A 16,202-nucleotide genomic window follows, 5' to 3' on the forward strand; every position below is an offset into this window, starting at 1 on the left:
GATAATCACATCACCACAGTGGTCAGGAAATCCTTCGTGGCTCACCTCATCACAAAAGGTTTCTCATCCAGAAAGAAAAGAGGTCATTGTTCCACTCTACTCATCACTCATTAGACCCATTATAGAGTACAACGCTCCTTTTGGTATGTACCTCACAAGACATCTACAACAACTGGAAAGGCCACAGAAATACCTCACAAAGAGGATTACTGGGCTTAAACAGATGCCCTACGCAGACCGTCTCAAAAAACTCCAGCTTTACTCCATCGCACATCGCCTACTCAGAGGCGATCTCTGCCTAACATACAAAGCTATGTCAAACCCAGAGCTGTTGGACATGCTCCACTTAAAGAAATCCCAATCCCTCCGAGCTACACGCTCTAGGGAACTAAACCTTATCATCACAATAAACAGAACATGCTGGAGGGATAGATTTGTGTCCCAGAGACTTCCCATACTCTAGAACAGACTACCTATCTATGTCAAACACAGCTCCTCATTAGCACTCTTTAAAAAATATCTTGATGACTGGATGAGTGATAGGAAATTCACCCCGGGGATCACTTCTGTGGCTCTGTTCGACAGGGGCACAGGAAAATAATTTTCTTGGGTGGCAAAAGCCAAGGTACATTTTTGGCTAGGATTATAAAGGCCCTAGGGCCAATAGCCTAGTACCCTCCTATGAACCTATGAAGATACTATCATTAAGCATAGCCCAATTTCCTAGCTGCCCAAGGGAACTGTCTGGTTAAGTGGTTTCCTCAGAACAGGCAAGTGTTGACTGTGGGACTAGAACCTTAAGGACTAAAGCAAGCAGCTCATTAAAAGAGCATCATAGTCTTAATCCTTTGTGATAACTGTCACAGAAAAAGCGTTTTCAGAAGAATAATACTAAGGAAGACAGATGATGAATTACAACATTTTTAACTTTAGGGTCAACTAACCTGGACGTGTGACCTCAACTTGTTCTGTGACATTAACAGGACTTGTTGGTGGGACAGATTTGTGTCCCAGAGACTCCACCTTCTGTGGAATAGACTCCCACTCCATGTCGAGCAGAGTACCTCATTAACCCTTTTTAAGCGCAACCTGGATAACTGGATGGGGAACAGAAAATAACCCCTGGGATTCCACCTGTGTTCCTGCTGAACAGGGGCATCAGGTGCTAACTTATTCGAACATGGGCTAAATTCTTGGCTAGGCTTGTAAGGGCCTCAGGGCCAATAGCCTTGTAACTTTCTATGATCCTAGGATAGATACAATGTTCATAGCTGTGTAACATGCAAGTTATGATGAGGAAAGCTGATGACACTTTGAGGCACAGCCATAACAAAAAATGGGCAGCCTTATGAAAGGCCCCCTCATATTATTGGTGAGACCAAGGGCAGAGGCTGAGGATGGGGTACTGTATGGAACTGGGCTGAGCAATGACAGCAGGTCTTAAAATCACTATGTTAGCATATTCACATTATTCAAGTAGCTCCTCAAAAGATGTATCCAGTAAACTATAGTATTTGTATAAAAGACTTCTGATGGACTGAATGCAGCACCATGCTTGCATATCTGGCCAAACATGCTAATAAGACTTTATCCACACAATGCAAAGTTATATACTGTTCTTTTCTATTGTATCTGTCTACGCATAATGTGGTTCCCAACTCAATATACTGCATTGCTGTCATCCCCACACCTGACTCTGATTATAGTTTAGTCTACCTAGCTTGTTTAAAATTAAATACATTTTCCAGATTGCAATGGTCTAACACTATTGGTTTTTCACATTGAAAATTAAATTAATTTTTCAACTAACAGTGGTTGAAGGAAGCAATTTTCACTCCCAGGCATAACTCGCTGCATCTTTTTCCTCCACAGCTCTCGCGTAATATGCACAATGTTGTTTCTTACTTCTCATTAATGTACTATAATTTATCTGTTACAGCACATTCTACAGTTATCTTACTCTATTTTGTCAGTGCTGGTGTAATGTTTTGCCACATAGGCCAGGTCAGGCATGAAAAGGGTGGACCTGGGTTTTATCTGGTTAGCAAACAGAAAAAAAATGCATTGCTATACTTACCTTCTTCTGATATACACTAAGAAAATAATGAGGGCAATAACGACCAAGGTTCCAAGCAGGCAGGGTACAAGGACTCCAACTACTGAACTCTTTGAATCTGAGTAAAGAAATAGAAAAAAAAAAAGTAAGTAAGGCCTGTGAGCTAGGACATGCCCCTTCCCCTTTAGAATAATCACTGCATATAATTTTTCATAGTCAAATGAACTCTCAGAAGCATATGACTGGTTAATAAACAAAGGCAACTTGGTCTGTGTGTTTAAATTAGATGACCATATTGAAGTGAACTGTACATCTGCAGGCCTTTAGTGGCTGCCATTCCACTGTGCCTCTGTTTACTAGTATTTCTGCAGATATGATTTTCATGGCTGTCCCCACGGTTCCTTGTTTGCTCTTACTGGAATGAAAACAGTGACTGCTTGAGACTGCAATACACTGTTTTGGAGAAGTTTATCCTTTCCCTAATGCTGAGCAACCATGTAGTTTATATAAGGTCAGGAGATGTGCAGGGTTCAGAAGGCACATCTCCCAGCACAATTTTTTATCTGTACCACAGACACGAATGAGTTTCAGCTGGCTGTGAACACGGAAGTGATTTTTGAACAATCCTTATTCAGTCATTCATAGGGAAAGCTTTTCTTAAACATGTAACCTGACAGATTTGCCGTTACTTTTTGTTACTTTTTTTTTTGACAAACACATACAAGTTCCTTCAGTGGTGTCTCTAATGGCAGCAAATAATATGATTTTAGTCTCTTGTCTATCTCAGGGGACACTGTTCCCCTCAACTTCTCTACGACTGTGATCTTGGCTGCTCCCCCACCCCACCCCACCCCCAACACGCTGTAGCTGGTGGGTCAGTGAGCTGGGTCCATGAGTCAGGGAGATGAAGAGGGAAGGAGACTGCATAATCAATACTGCAACCAAGGGCCAGAAACTAGTAGGAGCACTATTGGAAGGTGAAGACCTTACATCCCCTTGCATGCTGAATGTGTCGGCTGGTGTGGTTAAACAATGGGCATTCCAAATGAGAATGTAACCTACCTATCTGTTCACACATAACTCAGACCCCACCCACACAATTTATTCTGGCTGCTTCTTCCCCCATTAACAACTGCTGGTCTCCAGGAAACTGTGATATGCTGAGAATATCCTAGCATGGTCTCACCCCCCTCACACCTGAGAGATGGCAGCAGGCATATACTGCATCATTCCTCTCTCCCCATGTAGTGCCATGGCCACTTATCAAGCTTAGCTAGCCTGGGTCACAGCCAGTACTCCACTCCCCCCTTCCATACCATGGACTCAACTTTCCTATCTCAGTGAAGAAGCACACCTTTATACCCCTAATAAATGTCTGTCCTCTGCCATGTCTGCTATTGCTTCCCATTTCACACAGGAAAGCAGATCACATACAGTCCAATTACTCCGTTCTCTCTTCTGCTTATAACTATATGCACACTCTTTACCATTCTACTGTGAAGCTGAAACACACTATTCACTCATCTGCTCATAAGTTCATAACACATCCTCTCTTTCACTCCTGTATGCAAGATTTTGATACCATAATCATGGTTCCTTTAAAGGGGCTTTATATGCACGTATTTGACACTTCCTCTGCTTTCCTTTATGATGGTCATCATGTCTTATATGCACCTTCTGAAAAATGTCATTGTAGTAACTTATTAAATAACTTTGACACCAAGGGCATTTTATAAGTAATAATCTACTATAAAGTTAGAAAGAAAAGCCTAGAATTGTCAAGAATGTGGCACATAATACTTCTCTGTGAAAGAAAGGTCATACTGCTAAGTAAAATGTGGAAAAACAAATTCTCATGCAACCATGCAAGAAAGTGTGTTACAACATATTAAGAATCAAATGTAATTACAGCAGCGCCCTAAATTACAATGCAATACTTAGAATTAACTGACAGACCATACAGACTGTTACCTGGATCACAAAGTAGTCATATCTGTTGGTAAACAGGTGACCATCAGCCTATCACAATGTGACAATGCATGTCTATGTCATTTGATTAAATGGTCATTTGACTGAAACCCAAATGGTCAAACCTATTTGACTTGAAAACTCATATGACTGAAAACCTTCTTCACAATAAATATATAATCAAAAGGCGTTTGCAGGGGGACAAGCCCCACTGTACCCCTGCATCTCCCCTTATTTATATACACTAACTCCATGGTCACACAGCAACCACAAAGAAAAGAAAAAAAATCGCACACAGTGAATTAGTGCTGGAGTGAAACACCATCATCAACAGATCTGGGGGTACAACATGATGCTGACCATTGCAGTCTGCACATACTCTGCCCGACTCTCTTCCCTAACGACTCTTAATGATAAGAAATGGCACCATCAGATACTTTCTACAGACTTCTACAGTTTTCAGTCAAATGCATTCGACCACTGGAGTTTCACCAAGCAAACAGAAAGGGCACAAGCAGAGCAAGGGACCACAATGGATGCTATGACACAAGTAGTCAATGCAAAACCGTTTAGTCCCTTACAAATTAAAACCACACAACAACATTTTATTGTGTGGTTTTAATTTGGAAGAGAATAAATGGTTTTGCATTGACTACTTGTGTCATAGCAACCATTTTGGTCCCTTGCTCTGCTTTTTCCCTTTCTGTTTGCTTGGTGTGACTATTTGTACTTTCATTTGGGTTTCAGTCAAATAACAGACTGACAATGCTCAGTATATGACAGGAATGAGCTCTACAAGAGGTAAAGCAAAATAAAAGTACAGTTCTGTAACAGAAAACCTTAGCTATATACATCCAAACAAAAGGATCATTGCTGCCAAGTACTCATGCCCTGAAAGGGATAAGCTACAGGGAGATGCCAGTCATCCATCCAGACCCATTCAGCACCTGTACAATCCCGTGGGCTAAGAGATTACATCCTTCTAGGTTATAACCATCAGGATGCCAAATAGTAAAGGAACATATATCCCATCCCCTCTTCTCCCAAGTATACCCCAACAAAAGTCAGTTTGTGGGAATGATCCAATTATCAATGTGTAAATAAATGCTAGCAATCACAATCACCCCCCCCCCATGAATCCAATAAACTATTAGCCTATTAAAAACCCACCACCACAAAAAAATCCATAAGCACATCATAGCTCAAAACATACACCTACACAGAAAAGAAAGCCGAAAAGCATGATTCCTTAAGGAAATACAGCAGGTAAGATGGATGGAAGACCATACTTAAGGAAAGATCCTAGAGTTATGAAGAATATCTTCATACAATGTTACTATGCTTGTCTTAAGTATAATTGTTGCAGTATCCTCAAGATAAGAAAGGAAAGGCACAAAACAGAGTTCCTGAACCCAGACAAAGGTGGAAGGTTGTAACATGTCATAAAAGACTAAAACTGCAAAACCATAGTCCTGTAATTTATGAAGAATATGTGTATGGAACTTAAAATGACATCTTCAAAAATATTCTTAGAAGAGATATTCTTGAAATAAGGCTACAGTGTTATCAGCTTCTCTGTCAGAATGTGCCTTGAACTACCCAGGCAGGGTCCTGACAAATCTGTCATAGTAGAAGGTGATGCAATTTGCCAGTAATCTGAAGGGCACTTGCATTTAGGTCTACATCAACCTTGTTTGCTTGGCATTAATTCATTACAGATGAGTGACAGCTCTAGATGTTTCTACAGTTACATCATACTGATGCCTCTAGGCATCGAATACTGCTGTTCATATTTGAAATAATAATTCCAAAACTATGCTACAAAGTATTAAAACATTTCTTCTTAGAGCTTACACAATAGCATTCACAGCTGTATTGATATTTGACCTCTGTCTGCTGCAGCTAAAGAGATATTAATAGCAGTCCATATAATATTTCTTTATAGTGTTATAAATTTAAATTAATAAACATCTCAACAAACAAGTAGCACAGACAGAACTCTCAGCTGGATTAACAAAAAGTACAGTTTTGTACCTACCATAAATGTAGATGTTCGAAGATCCACATTGCTGCAGTCATAACCTGTCCGCTGTCGGCGGGTCTCGTCGGGCCGAATTAGGCTGAAGGCCGGGCGCGCGGTCAGATCTGACTCAGATCTGGCGTCAAGTGGCGCATATTATTAAAGCGCATGACCCAGTCTTTTATCACGTCTTTCTCCCCCCAGATGTCAGGCCCTAAAGAAAGCCCAAAGAGCAAAAAAAATGAAAACCCAAAAAAAAACCTGTACAAACAATATCTACAACCACTTGTAGATTGTGCAGGGAACTCCACGTCAGGGCTGAAAAGAACCTGAACTCAAGCCCTACCACCTAGAGATCTGCCAGACTGTGTAAATCAGAAGGTGCCCATCCTTTAGCCATAGTAGGTTGTAGGGGGCTGGCCCTGCAAAAATCTAATAACAAAATGATTAGCTCTGTCTCTCCATTTGTAGCCTTACAGACTCCACAGGAGGACCAAACAAAACTTCAGGACTGTAAAGGAAAGCATCCAAAAAAAAAGCAGCCATGCTCTGAAACCACACTGCAAAGAATGCTTACCCACTGATCATCAGAGGCATGAACAAATCCTGTAATTCACTTACACCCTCTGCCTCCAAAGCCTCTCCTTAGATTTTAACTGAGTAAGGAGAAAATCTACTTTTTAACATATGCAATTCAGAAAAAAGCCCTCTAGAGTGGAAGCTAGGGTGTTTTTTACCCCACCCTACCAAAGCCCCCCTAATCTTATCTTCCAGGAATTGGATTCTTAACAGAAGCCCATTCACCACCCTTACCTCCCTGACTCCCTAGGGGTCAGCCCCTGGGCTCTTGACAGATATTTATATACAGGCATTCCTCTGTACCTATCGGTTTAACTGGCGAGGAGGCAAAGAGTGGGAGGCAAAGAAGGGAGTCTGAAAACATCCCAGCCAACATCCAGACAACATCCAAGGTATAGAATGCTGCTTACAGTATGTGTGAAACATAAGCATTTGCTGAGATACTGTACGTTGTTTACAAAACATTACAAAGTTAATAGCTACTGTGTTTACTGTGAATTATAAATCCAGTTTAAGACCTAGAGCCTGAAGAATACTATCACTATAAAAAGCTTATTCTGAAGAGTTTTCCATTTACACTTATTTAGTAACCCCTATGGTTCCAGAGATACAAACATTTGTTTGAAATGTGAGGAGATAAATCTGATTCTATCAAAAAGCTTAGGCTCCACCTATTAGAAGTTACAGTGCAAACTTCCCTGAACACCATTGGAGGGAATGAGTTAAAGAAACAAAAGTGCAGTAATGCAAGTAAACTTATAACAGTAGATGTTCGAATGATCACTGCTGCAATAGCCTTAGCTATATGGGTACATTACTCTAGCTTACCACATTTAGGAGGTGGAAGGAAAAGGGTCCGGCAGCCCCTGGAGAATGTTCCTAGCAAAGCCTGATATAGACTTAGAGAAGGAATCAAGTTTGCGATGCCTTGTAAATTAATGCATGGAGGACCAAGATGCTGCTTCTGGAATACTTCTAGAATCCATCCTGTTCCAAAAAGCTACAGATGAACCCAAGGCCCTGGTAGAATGGGCCTTAACCCTGCTTGACATTGTTTTGTTGTGGTAAGTATTGTGATGATATGAGGTAGTGCCATCTGTGCCTGGCAGAGTAGGGCACTGCATGTGTAACATATGCCAGCATAGCTATCTGTAGTTTTGTAAAAAAAATAGGTCACTTGTCTATCACAATGCTTTGTACAGATGCTTATGTTAAAAGGTATTTGTAAAGTTGCTTGTGTTAAAATTGCATCAACAGTGGCTCCTGCTGGAAAGAAAAGGGATTCACATGTATATGTCAGACAGTATTATTATAACTGATTAAATATACATGTTTTAACAGAGAATTCTGGAAGGAAAGAGGTTAATCTCATGACAGCTAATTTTGAAAAATAGGTTGACAATTAAATGGGTTGGTTTAAGCCATAAATATTTTATCTTACAGATCTGATTGCAGCCAGAGACAAAAATCTCTGGGAAACTAGGACTAGGAATATTACCATCCTTAAGGATGAACTAATTGCTACCCTGGAAGGGTGGAAGTTTTTAAAATTGTTTTATAGTTTTCAGATTCTGCAACAGATCTTAACAAAGCTTTGGGTGTGTATTGTACCAGAGTGAGGTCATTCTATAACCAGCACTGAAATGATTCTTTAGATATTAGTGAGAGATACAATGGATCTCTTGCAGCATCACTTTGTTTTTTAGGAACTTAGAACCACATACCTCATCTCGCCTTGCTGTAGTAATTAACTTAAGTAGAAAACAATAATTCTTTAGTCAGTCAGGAAAATATAGTGAGATTAGTTAAGCATTGTTTTTCTGCATCTGTGTGAATCTAGTCAAGTGTGTTATTTTTTATATCTCCTGTGATTGAAACTCTGGTGTTTATTTTAATTAGACATTCAGTATTCTCATGTTTTCTATTGTATTATTATTAAATATTTCTATACCTTTCATTGCAGCTAGTCTTTTACAGAATACTTTTAACATCTTAAGAGTGCTTACTCTCATTTGAGTGACACTGTGGCCACTCCTGAAAGCCTTGCTGCATTGTTCAGACTCTACCATTTGTATTAGTATTAATTTTATTCAGTATAATTGGGTACCATTGTAAGAGCCTTACAGTAGCTGTCTGGTGCCAATGTAATTACCTTATAGTCTGGGCAGAGGGGGCACAGCTGGTAAATCTGTGCCAGCCTTTCCCAGGTGTGTGTGTGTGTGTGTGTGTGTGTGTGTGTGTGTGTGTGTGTGTGTGAGTGTGTGTGTGTGTAAATCAGATTTCCAAGTGTGCCAGCTACTCAGGTCTAGAGTGTGCTCCCTGTGTGTTCTTAACGGAAATTGTGCTTTGTGCAGACAGCTGCTTCTGAAAATACTGTGTGAATCTATTTTTTTTCCTAGTTGCCATCCCTTACTTTCTGGTGGGGACTGAGGCTCCTTGATTACTGGCCTGGAGTAGGGACCATCACAAGTATCACAAAAGGTAACAGCCTGAGATAAACATTTGAAAATAGTCTTGTTTTGACACAGGTTGTCCCTTCTCCTTACCGTTACAAGAAATAAACTGATACAACGATTTGAAAGATTTAGTTCTGTCATTATAGTTCCAGAGTTGTCTGTGGACATCTAAGGTATGATGTATCCTTTCTCCTTCATTTTTAGTTCGGAAAGAAAACAATAAGGATAAAATCACTTAAAGTTCAACTGAATACCACTTTAGGCATGAAAGAAGCATTAGTTCTCAAAGAAACTAAGGTTTCACCATAAGAGCTTACGACTCATACTCTTCTAGCAGAGGTCAGAGCAAACATTAAAACAGTCCTCCATGTTAAAAGCAAGCCACCATGCTGGAATCACAAAATCAATAGACTGTAGGAAGAAAAGCATGGCAAAAATTAGGAGGTGCAGTACCCAGCAGGATAAAAGCACTCTCAAAGTAAACAAGCAACTCAGAGAACAAATAATGTCTACCAAAGCCAAAGCAGATGGAAATTTGGCCTCCCAGGCCAAGGACAACCACAAGGCATTGTCCGCAATCTCAAAGGCAATACCCAATTGGGTGCAGAACCCAATGTAAATCGAGCCACCCTATACTGAGCCAGAAGACATAGCAAACCTACTGGCCAACAAATTCAGCTCCAACTTTACCCCTCTCTCCCCCTCAACCTTCCCTCAGGAAATACCATCAAATATAACTCCCCCTGCTATCACTAGGGAACAGGTCTTTAATGCTCTCTCCAAGATCAATAACACAGCATCAAAGGGCCCAGACAATATCCCTGGATGCCTTCAAAATAGCATGAAACATGACCTATCAGGATCTCTGGAGTTGCTATTAAGCTGTACCCTCCAAACATGCTTTGTGCCTCTTGAATGGAGAACAGCAACAGTCATCCCTTTGTTTAAAAGTAAGCCATATACAGACCCTGGAAACTATAGACCCACAAGTCTCATTATTCTTATATGCAAAGCCATGGAAAGAATCATGGACATTATGAATAATGATATAGTAAACCTTCAGACACTGGACTCAACCCAGTTTCGTTTCATCAAGGGCAGGTCACGACTACTCAACCTGGTGGGACTTCTTTGAGAAGGTCACCAAAGCAATAGACAAGGGCAAAATTGTTCACATTGCCTACCCTGACCTGGCCAAGGCATTTGACACAATACCCATTTTGGGCATTGTTGACAAACTCAGGAGGTTAGTTGGGTACAAACCCATATGTCACCCAGTGGATAGCCCACTGGCTCACAGAAAGGACCTAGGAAGTTAAAACTGCAGAGTCTACTTCTACAAAGAGTCCAGTCACAAGTGGAGTCCCTCAGGGATCAGTCCTTGGACCACTCCTTTTTGGCATTTACTTCTCTGAAGTCAAGACCAATGCAATGGTATCTAGCTGACTAAATTTGCAAATGACTGCAAACTAGTAGCTGTCACTGAATCCCACACTGACACAAATGTTCTCCAGGAAGGGATGACAAAGACAAAAAAAACTGCTGTCAGAGCCATGGACTAAAGCTAAATGCCAAGAAATGCATAACAGTATCCTTTGGGAAGTCATCCAACCCTGGTAAATATCATATTGATAACACACCCCTTAGAGTTGACCCAGTAGTCAGGGACTTGTGGACACACAGACAGTAATCTAACCTTTGACCATCATGTGTCTATAGTACTGCAGTACTGAGGAAATCATTCTGTGTTGCAGTACGGCATCTAGGACCAAGGAAGTCATTGTTCCACTGTATTCGGCATTCATCAGACCTATCATTGAGTACAGTACCCCTTTTGGTATGTACCTAACCAGGCATATCCAACAAATGGAATGTCCATAGAGGTTCCTCACTAAACAATACACAGCATAAGTAAAATATCCTTTGCAGATTGCCTCAAGGCCCTATCCCTGTTGTGAAGAAAATAAAAAATCTGTCATCTGTGTTAGCATGTTTGGCAGGCGATTTGTGTATATTCTCAAATTAACCTGTATTGCATGCCAGCATGTCTAATTGTGAAAATGTACATACGTTTTTAAAAGGTTGAGTATTTCCTATTTATAGAAAATGTTTAAAGAATCTGTCAGTGTTCTCATACATTTCTAATAGCACATGTTTTAGTGGGAGATTCGAAAGTACAAATTGTCTGAGGAGAATCAGCTGATCAGTAGGTGACACCATTAGAATGTCCCTGGTTGCTATGTGATTACTTGAACAGATGATTGACAAGAAAAAGAACTGTTTCAAATAGCTGTTATTTCTAAAATAAGATAGTTGACACTGTTAACCTGGATTATAAAAAGAGATTGCTGGAGTCAGTTGAAGAGCAGTTAGTTAAGAGTTGCTGTCAGTTACAGTGCTGTGCAGTGGATACCTGAAAAAGGATTCACAAAAAACTGTAAACCTGCCTTTGCCTTGCTGTTATGTTTTACATTATATCAGGGACAGTATTTTCTAGTTAGATTAGGAAAGTTTAATTATTTAGATAGAGTTTTTCTAAAATGATGAACTTTTATCCTACAATTTAATTTTATATTTCTGGTGATTGAATTGTGGTGTTTATTGAAAATTGTTGATTCACAATCTTGTAATCATTTTACTTATTATTAAATGTTTTTCATTACTTTACATTGTGACTGGACAAATTGGTGTATTCTTTAGAGATTAGAGTGCTTATAACTGTTTGATACTCCCCAAGTCACCTCGAATGCCTGCCTGCTTCCAGTCATAGCCATCATTTATTTTGATATTGAATTTTTAATAATTGATTACCCTTTGAAGGGTGTGTAGACCTGTCTGACTCTGGTGTCAGCATTTATCATTTGTACTGGGGAGGGAACACAGCTGGAAATCTGTGTCAGGCTTCCCGTAAGTGTTAGTGTGTGTGAGGTTTAAATTTATTTTGAGTGTGAGTGAGTCAGATGTCTTCAACTAGAACACATTGCTCTGAAGTGTATGATAAAGGATTACATTTGGAGTTGTCAGAGTTATACAGTCCAGTCCCAGAAAAAAAGAACACAACAGGAACCCACTCTAAAGGGAAATTGTGGAATTTTACTCTTGCGTGCTCTGGTGTTTTCTGTGATGCTCTCACATTGGGGTCAGTGGTGAGGATTGAGGCTCCTTAATTACTGACCCAAGTTTTAAGTGGGGGATTTCACATTACTGGTGGCAGTCCAGTGGGATATTAATCAGATGTCACATCTGTATTCTCTCTCCCACAGGCTGTTGAGGGGAGATCTATGCCTGGCATACAGGGCATTGTCAGACCTCATTCTGATGAACCTCCTGCATATCAGCAAAAAAAAAAAAAACAGCACCATAATTACCCACTCTAAAGACTTTTAAACCTTGCCTGTGATATAAATAGAACCTGCTGGAGAGACAGGTATGTATTCCAGGGACTATTAATCTTTATAATCCAGGTTAACAGGACTATCTCTGGAATAGGCTCACCATCCATGTGAAGCAGAGTTCCTCCCTAACCCAATTCAAGTGTAACTCGGGCAATTGGATCGGAACAGGAAATTCATCCCTGGCTTGGCACTTTTGTCTGTAATGGATACAAGCAAACTATAAATAGTTCCTCTCCTAGGTCCCTGCTTGCAAATGTTTCATCTCCCAAGCCCCTGCTAACATTTATCAACGGTACCAGAACTGGTCAGAGATTTGGGATGCATAGCTAGGTTTAAAAAGGCCCTTGTGGTCATTAGCCTAGTAAACACCAATGAACCTATAAAAACCTCAGCTCAGCCAGATTACTTAGTTCAAATGGAGTAGGTATACCTATGAACCTATTAAAACCACAAGTCAGCCAGATTAGTTAGTTCAAATAGAGCAGGTGTTAACTTCTCTAACACAAAGTTAAAATCCAAAGGATGGGCCACCAGTTTTCTTAGAGGCCTCTTATGCAAAACTTCTTTCAAAAAAATTTTGAAATGAGAATGGATTGAAAGAGGAGGCCCTATGGGCAGACATGCTGAAATGGCTGATCAATGAACCTTGATGGAAGAGTAAAAAAGGCCACAGGATAGTAACTCACACAACTACTATAAAATGAAAAAAAAAACTTGTCCTGAATGGGTGCTGGTTATACTGTTGGTACCAATTAGAAAACATTTTTCCTATTGTTAATATATGACATTTTAGCAGCAAGCTCTCTTGCTTTCTTGCCCAAATTAGCACTTGTTGCACATCCTCAGTAAGCAGGTGACTAAATGGAATTAAGACCCTATCATCCAGGTAAACAATTGAAGATGATTGGTGCCAGGGGCCGGAGTACATCAAACACCCCTGATCTTGTGCGAGTAGATCAGAGGAAGCTTGTGGTAATTTGTGCATGGCAATTTCCAAAAGAAGGCAGAACCACTGCTGCCTGGGCCAGAAGGGAGTCAACACAATGATCTCTCCAAGGAAATGAATACAAGGAGCCCTGGAGCAGAATCTTGGCAGCTGATTGTTCAGAGAGGATACAAATAGGTCTACTTGAGTAACTTCCCACAGATGGATCAAATCTTGAAAAAAAAACCTGATCTAGATTCCATTTGTGAGGGTCTGTGCTTGAACCGCTCAGCTTATCTGCCACATAATTTTACTATGACAGAATGCAGGATGCCTGTAGAATGAGATTGTGCTGTGAAGCTACATCCCAAGCTAAGATGGCTAATCTACAAATTGGGATATGGCTGAGGTTCTTCCTTGACTGTTGATATACCACATGACTGTGGTATTTTCTGTAACAACTTGAAGAGGTCAAGGGGACCAACGATGATGCACAGAGTAGAGTGCCTTGATCAGGACAAACATCCCTTTTATATTTATGTGCTTGATTCTGTCCTTAGTGTCTCACACACCTTGCACTTTTATCCGTCCGGAAACTGATCCCCCAAAAAAGTATAAGGTTTCTGTGGTGATAGACAGCTTTGGACCACGGAGGAAGAGAGAAAGACCTAGATTTAAGGAAATTTGCTGAATCCACTAAGTGAGTTCCCTTCTAACAAATCCCAGCACTGGGATTTGAAAAGACAAAGGACATTGGTGCTGGGACCAAAGGAACTTCAGATACAATTGTATCCTTCTCATGTGGAGTCTTACCAGAAGAGTCATGAGAATCACAGATGCCATGAGATGTAAAATCTTGAGGTACTCCCTCGCAGTGACTGAAGTCTGAGTAGAAAACCTCAGAAATAGATTTAGATATGGATCTACTTCTCCTATAAAAGGAAGGTCTTTTAACTGAGGTGTCTAGCTGGCACCCCAGAAACAAACATGTTTATGAAAGAAAAATCCAGAACTGGTCTCCAGATATTTTCTTTCTTTGACACCAAAAACATCCTTGAATAAATTTTTTTTCCAACCTGGGAAGGAGGAACTGGTACTGTCACACCCCGTAACTACATGCACTGAAGGACAGGGGTAAACAGTAGAGGTTGGTCTGGTGGGTGAGGAATTGCACACTGGAAAAGAGAAAATTTCCTCCCCATCTGTAACCTTGATGAATGATCTTCAGAATCCATTTGTCTGAAACTATCTTTTGCCAAAGAAAAGTGGAGGTTCATACTTTCTGGAAGGGAAATGGACTGTCAGGGTGGGAGGGGGAAGTTCCTAAATCACTCTGATATGTTGGACTGTCCTTGTTTTGGGGGGAAGGCTTGAATGTTTGGCACCACTACCACCATTTATTTTTAAAGATCTGTTTAACCACATTTTGGTGAGACTGTTTATATCATTTTTTTTCTGAAAATCTGGAGGAGGAAGGCTAACATTTATTTTAGAGATTCCCTGTATCAACTTACCCCTTTTGTCACACTTTTTGATAACCTCTGCAACAGAGGAACCAAAAACTAAATCTCAGTCCAAAGGCAAATTTAAAATCTCATTTTCACATCATTTTGGAGGTTCTGGGAATGCAGCCAAGCAAACCTCCTGAAAACCATACCAGTGGCCTATACTGTAAACAATAAATTGCGACCTGTAAACCAGAAGATTCTAAACTATTCAATGCAGATGTATCCCCACTAGAAGAAAATGCAGACAAAACATTCCTCATATTTTTGGAATTACTTAGGATAAAGTTACAAATGAGCCTGACAATTCAAAATTCTGAAAAATCAAACTGCAGAAGCATACACTTTTTGCCCAATCTGCCAGTTATTGTCAGAAAGAAATGGTGGGTTGGAATTAACCAAATATTTAGCAAGAACAGGATTAACTAAAGTTATAGCTGCTGGGTCAGATTTGGAATGAGTGTATAAAAACTTAAAAGACTGAGGAACTTGATACATTATATCTGCCTTTTAAGGGGCAGTAGGTTGACCATAAGGAAAATTACAGACAGTGAAATACACATCCTCCAAAGCTAATGGAACTAGAGGAATGGGTGAAGGCTCTGAAAATTCATTCTGTAACTTCTTATAGTATATGCTGAAGGATGGAGAAACCGCATTATTCTCACACTGAAAATATTGGCACATTCTGGAAACGGCCTCAGAGAAAGAGAAACCCACACAGGTAGACTCAGAAACAAGCTATCCTCAATGTCTGAATAAGAAAATTGAGGGGAAAACTCTGCATCTGTCCCCTCATCTTCCTGTCCAGATTCAGAATCTTGAAACTCTTCGGAAAAAGAGACATCCATCTTTCTTTTACCAAAAACCACCGGATAAGAAGGATTAATAGCCTAAATTATACCCAGAACCAGACCAGGTAATCTACTTCTATCTAAGGAAATTTGAGGAGCAGAAGATAGAAGTTTAGTTTTCTATTTCTTTCTAACAGGAAAAATTGGGCCAGCAGTATTATTAATGGCAACTGCAGCTTCCCAGGGACGAGCACAACATTCTCCATAGAAAGAAATATTTTTCAATTACTTCAAACAACTTTTAAACCAACAGGAAAAAATGTGATCCTGTTTAAAAGTATACTTATATTTGAGGCAGCTCCTAGTTTAAAAATGACTTTCCTAAATAAGAAAATAATTTAAATAATTTAAAATGTGGAAGTTTTTCCCAAAGGGAACTTATCTGCTTAGAAAAGGAAAAGTAGAAGCCAACCATTGATTCTTGAAAGACCTCAGAGAATATGT

The 16,202-nt window shown here is 40.0% G+C and overlaps 1 protein-coding gene across 1 annotated transcript in view; it reads right to left on the reverse strand.

The window, feature by feature from the left end:
• EPHA1 (EPH receptor A1) overlaps positions 1-16,202 on the reverse strand; it is a 1,081,817-nt gene that overhangs the window by 575,408 nt on the left and 490,207 nt on the right. Inside the window, exon 8 of the mRNA XM_044079196.1 lies at positions 2,078-2,174. Coding sequence (XP_043935131.1) covers positions 2,078-2,174 — 97 coding nt within the window. The remainder of the gene's footprint in view (positions 1-2,077; positions 2,175-16,202) is intronic.

Source organism: Protopterus annectens, chromosome 8.part0, assembly GCF_019279795.1.
Source record: "Protopterus annectens isolate FY-2018-M chromosome 8.part0, PAN1.0, whole genome shotgun sequence".
Lineage (NCBI taxonomy): Eukaryota > Metazoa > Chordata > Ceratodontiformes > Protopteridae > Protopterus > Protopterus annectens.